Raw genomic sequence first — 6,005 nt, forward strand, 5'->3', positions numbered from 1 at the left:
GCTAAAAGTCCATTAAAAGAATTCATCTTGCGCCAAAATGAACTCGAATTTACTCAGGCATTCACCACTTGAAATTTTCATTTTTCAATTCCTACACATGTATTTATATTAGTATTGTATCAAGGCTAGTAACATAGTTGCAGTAGAGAAGTATTCTCCCTATTATTGCTTAAAATTAATCCCTTTGAAGAATGTTTATTTTGTCAGGCATACATTAAAAGAGAAAATTCACCTATACTAAATGAAAAAAATGAACATTTCAGTATTGTTGACGTAGTTCAGTATGACGTAGACATACTGGTCTATATATCTTTCTGAATTTTCTAAGCATGAATAATTACATTCTAAACATGATCACAATTGTTCTCTTACAGAATATATTCAGACCATCATGATGATGGAGGAATCTGTTCAACATGTGGTCATGACAGCCATTCAGGAGGTAAGGAGTTTAAAAATACATATATAGCCAAATTCATACTATGTGAATCTTTTAACAGTTCAGAAATATGATCACAGATGAAATATTTTTTAAACATAAATTAATCATATCTTCCATTTTGCTTTCATGTAGAATATTTACATTTTTGAAAGTTAATGCATCCCCTTTCCTATTAATTTCCACCGAATCTTTGAATAGCATATTTAGCAGTAGATATTTTAATAACTGAATTTCATTATTATTAATGAAATAGGGAAGGCTCAGTAACTTGGAAAATCTTTGTGAACTTTCCTGTGAGTAAATACCACTGAATTGATTGGGGCATACTGAGTGATGTGCTGACCCCCAGCTCTGGAATTTCCCCCCCAAAATTACATGCATAGAGAAAAAATGTTTTCTAGGCCAGTGGTGGCGAACCTATGGCACGCATGCCAGAGGCGGCACTCGGAGTCCTCTCTGTGGGCATACGTGCCGTTGCCCCAGCCTCGCCTCCCCCCCTCCTCACCAGCCCCCCTGGAGGAGAGTCGCCCCTGAGCATGGCCTACATAGAGCAGTACAGCCAAGGACATGGCAGCCACGTAGTGTAGACAAGACTCTGCCCTCACGCCCCATCCGGCACAGTTGATGCTGCGGGATGCGGGCAGAGGGCGTGGCCACCATGGCGCTGCTGGGCTGCCTGGGTGATCTGCGGCAGGCCCTGGAGGCGGTGAGTGGCCCTGCAGGCAGGCAGGGTGGTGGACGGGGTGGGTGCAGAGCAGGGGCGGGGCAGGGGGATGGAGCAGGGGCGGAGCATGTTTTTGGGCACTCGGTCTCTAAAAGGTTCGCCATCACTGTTCTAGGTCTTTTCTGAACTTGGTTTTTTTTTTGAATAAATTTCATTACCAGACTATGTAATATTGACATTGGGAGATGAACTTTGTTTTCTGTTTATATATTGTAGTTTATCCTACCAGACTTGTATCATCCTGTTTGGAAGGATGAATTCATTGCTTCTTCTTGATGCCATGCTATTCTCGCTGCTTGCTGAAGTGATTAGGTGCTCACTTCAAAGCTCTGGTGATGTTACCTAGTTTGGTAATGAAATATCTGGAAGAAGGAAATCAAGTTCAGAAAACATCTATAGCCCAACAATTCAACCCTGAACTACATATTCACACTTTTGAATTTATTTTTGTTTCTTGAATTCTGCGGTGTGTGCAGTAGTAATTAATAGTGTATTGGATTTATTATTTTGTTGGAATAGAAATGTAGAACGTGACCATGTTTCTTGTCACATGTACCCACTGCAAACAAGTTTCTTGGCTGCTTTATACAGGACTTTTTTGGGAGTGGGGATGAAGAGGTAGTATACTAAGTAAATCTCTAAGAACCAACCTGCACTAATGTGAATGTGATAACACAGAATCAATAACAAGGATTCAATAGATGCTGGTGCAGTTGAGGCACTTGCTTCTCTGCAATTAATGAAAGTAGAAAAACAAGAGATTTTCAAGAGCAGAATATACAGCTATATATTCCAGTAGTGTCCTCTTCCATCCTTTCAGAATGTCTGTTCACAATTGCCGTTCAGTAATACAATACCACCATTTGAAATTCTTCTATTTGCAAATCAAGTTTCATTTATTGTTGGTTTTTTTTGAAAACTGGGGAATTATTTTTATTAGTCTCTGATGTACCCTGTATCTTACCAAATTACCAGTATATTTGATAATACCACAATATTTGTTTCTCTTCTTTGTGGCAACTCTAGTTTATGAACAGTATAAGTATTTGTAGCAATAAGTTACATAAAATAATGTTTCTAATTCTTATCTCTTTCCCTAAAATTAGCTATGTTGAACCAAATAGTAAAATGTAAATTGCTTTCTTGATTAAATAAGGACATACCCAACACCCATAATACAGTACCTTGTATTTTAAATGCCCTTAATTCTTACATAGATACAAATGAGTTTTTTGCTTTTTCTAATCCAGTGTGATCTTATTGCAGTTGATGAGTAAAGAGTCTCCGGTCACTGCTGGAAATGATGGTTATGTTGATCTTGACCGTCAGGTATGTAACACCTACTGCTATTTTTTTCCTTCCATTTAGTAGAGTTCAGTTTGCATAATTTTGGAGCCACCCATCTATTTTGCTTTGTTTTTATCAGTTTATTTTTTTTATTTATTTGGAAAAGTGTAAAGGAAGCAGGCAACAAATTAGTGTCTTATTGGAACTGGTAAATTGTAGGAATTACAACTAACATCAATAAAGTAACATAATTATTCTGTTAGAATCATTGCCAGAAGGCAGCCTTGACGATGTTACACCACATTTTGATTTTTTTAATCTAGTTACCAGAAATGAGGTCAAAACAAAAGTATGTTTATCAGGTCCAGTGTGAAATTTTGAAAGCTAATTAGAGGCAAAGCTGGAGATGCAAAAACATCTGATTTTATAAAAACTGATACCACTGATATTGAGTAAAAAAAAACCCCAGTATTTTTTCATATTTTCTCTTTACATATAAAATCAAAATTTTAATTTCATTTGTAGCATTATTTTCTTTCTCTGCCATTTTAACAGTCAAACTGGCTTTATCTCAAAAATGCTATGAGTCTTTTTAAACTAGCAATTAGGTTCTTCACCAATACATATCTCAAAGAAATTGATTACTTTAGAGAAATGCTACTCGTGTTAAATGCTGTACATTAATAAATTATTGAATATAATACACAAATATAGTATGGAACATAATTGGGAATATGCTTCATGCCATTATTCTCAATAGGCAGAATTAAACTTTGAAAGACTTTGGAATTGAATCTTTCTGAAAAATAATTTACTTAATATGAGTAAATTATTTCCCAGCATTCAAGGGTACATCAAATTAGACATCAGCCTGTTTTAGATACACTATTTATTCTTAAGTTGCCTTTATCTTTTATGGTGCTTCTAAAGCATATTAAAGAGTGCTTGGTTGTTATAGCGAATGCTTGATGTAAGCTATTGTTTTGTAGTAAACAGTTCAACATCACAAACACTTTGTAGTTGGTTGAACTGTAATGGGAGCTACTTTGAATGCAGATATAGAATTGAGTCCTTTATTTCTCTACTTAAACATGAGCAAATCATAGGCAAGAACCTGATAGAATAGACAGAAACGAGATAGTTGGATCAGGTAATCTGACCTGGTAAGAGATCTTCCTTAAAGAAGCCAGTCTTCCCTAGTTTACTGCTGTTCAGATGGGCCAACTTTCCCCAGATTTTCAATTATCACTTTGAAATTCATGGGTTATAGCCCAATTTATCTGGGGAGGAACCATGTTCATTGATGGTTGTCCCAGAATAGATATCAAAAACTTTGCAGATTTTATCTTTGTTCCTTGTGTTAACTTTCCTGGTTCACGTATGTACAAAAACAGTTGAAATCAACAAATTACTTCTTTAAGGGGAAAGCTTGTAAGGCTTGAAACATTATGTATAATAAATTTTCTTATATAGAAAGTTTGTAATGTCTAAATTTATCGGATTGATTACATACCATCAAGTCATTGTGGATTCTTAGTGACCACATAGGTAGATTTTCTCCAGGATGATATGTCCCTAACCGATGCCATCAAGGTATACCCACCTCTGGTCATCCTCCATTAGAGCTGAATCCAGAGATACATGATTGAAACTTAACTACAATTATCTTTAATACTGTTGTTACATGATTTGTATTACTTGAATGCTGTGGCTCCTAAGTTAATTAGTGTATGAATATCTGGTATAAACATACCTCCTAAGATGCAACATTTTGCCTTGCGTGCACAAGAGAAAAATATTGATGTAGGTTTTGTCTCCATGAAACAGAAAGCTTTGCAGATAAATTGTCAAAATAAATTAGAGGGCATGCATAATTATTTTAAATATGGATTGATTATTTGGATTACTATCCTTTTTTATTTTTCATACCACTATTTTTAATAAATAAAAATATGTTTTATTTAAAAACACAGTTGAAGAAAACAACGGAAGAATTAAATGAAGCCTTAGCAACCAAAGAAGAAATTGCTCAGAGATGCCATGAACTAGATATGCAAGTAGGCACAGTATTTTGCTGTTATTTGCAGTATTGCATGAATCAGGGAAATGTAGTCTGTAGCCTTTCAGCTCTTTTTTTTATGAACCTACAGCCACTGTAGAGTTTCCCATTCTGAGGTAGAAAGGATAATTTATGCTCTGACATATGCTACACCTGGATTAGAAAACATCTGCAGATCACCACTCCAAATAGGGAGAAACTGAACAACCCTGCCCATCTAATAACAGTGTTCCCATATTGTGGTTTTTGCCTTGCTCATTGTTACTCTATCAAAACACCCCAAATCCTTCCTATGAAAGAGCTGGTTTGGTTCATAAGCAAACAGTCTGTAAGGTCGACTGAAGTAATACATTATTTTAAACAAACAAGCAAACTTCAAAGATCTTTTAGAACTACTTTTAGTAGTAGAACTCTGCCTTTATACTTGTCCTACATAAATCTCCTTGCCTCCTTCCTGATTTCTGTTTCTTAGCAAATCAAAGTCTTTTTTTTTGTTCAAGTATACCAATAAATTCGGGTTGGTTGTAAAAAGAACCAGTGCATGAGGAGCAAATTTGTGATCCCGAGTCTTGTTTGCATCAGACCCAATGGTACACATAATTATTGGTAACTTAAAATCAGTCAGTCTTGTATCATTGAGTGTATACTGTTAAAAAAGGGAAATTGACCTGAGATAACACTATATTTTTATTGCTACAAATTCCAGCGTCTTAGTTTAGTGAATCATATGAAGGTAGACCAGTCCAAATTTTTGTTTTGAGTAGCATTTTATACCTGGCAATATGGACTTGAATGGACATAGATGTAGATTTATTGCCTTATTAAAAATCCACAGAATATTTATATAATACTCTTAATATTTTCAGAGAGAGACAATCAGTGTGGTTTAGTAGTTAAGATGCTGGACTAGGAGTAGGGAGGGTCAAGTTTTAATCCTTTTTTTTTTTTTAGGAATGAGTGATTTTGAGCGAGTCAGTGTCTCTCAGTCCTAGATTGGGAAGTTGAGAAACATATATCTGCCAATTTGTACTGAACCAGCATAATACTGTATGACTTTCAGTGAAGAGGATTTAAGTTGCACTTAATTGATCCTGAATGATGATGGTGATGGTGAAGATGATATTTTAGAGGAACTTCATATAATCTGATTCTTAAAATATCATTAGAAATCAATGTTTATAGTGTTTCTAAATAAATCTTGCTGGTTTCCTTAAAGTATTAGTCCCAAATAACTATAGCTACAATTGCAATCTTATGAGTTCATTGTAGAAGTAACACTAGCAGAATCCTTCAAGTATTTTAATTTCAGAAGAAGTTGCATCCAAATTATTCTGGTTATGTAGTAGGGTTATAGGTGAATGAGTACACGTGGGGATGGATACAGAATATATCTGTTGCACGTGTAGGCAAATACACAAGCCCCAGTTGTTTGTCCTAGAAGGAAGCAATATCGGTAAAGTAATATTTCATTGTAACACATAGTTCAGATTCAA

General features: G+C 35.3%; 1 protein-coding gene across 1 annotated transcript in view; it reads left to right on the top strand.

Moving 5' to 3' along the window:
- Nucleotides 1–374: 374 nt before the first annotated feature.
- Nucleotides 375–6,005, top strand: part of LOC107300265 (protein Hook homolog 3) — a gene marked incomplete at its 5' end in the record, with an annotated part of 17,999 nt that continues 12,368 nt past the window's right edge. The window contains 4 exon segments of the mRNA XM_015829603.1: nucleotides 375–442; nucleotides 2,433–2,495; nucleotides 4,427–4,609; nucleotides 5,751–5,806. Coding sequence (XP_015685089.1) covers nucleotides 375–442; nucleotides 2,433–2,495; nucleotides 4,427–4,609; nucleotides 5,751–5,806 — 370 coding nt within the window.

Source organism: Protobothrops mucrosquamatus, unplaced genomic scaffold (assembly GCF_001527695.2).
Source record: "Protobothrops mucrosquamatus isolate PMUCROS unplaced genomic scaffold, P.Mucros_1.0 scaffold6520, whole genome shotgun sequence".
NCBI lineage: Eukaryota > Metazoa > Chordata > Lepidosauria > Squamata > Viperidae > Protobothrops > Protobothrops mucrosquamatus.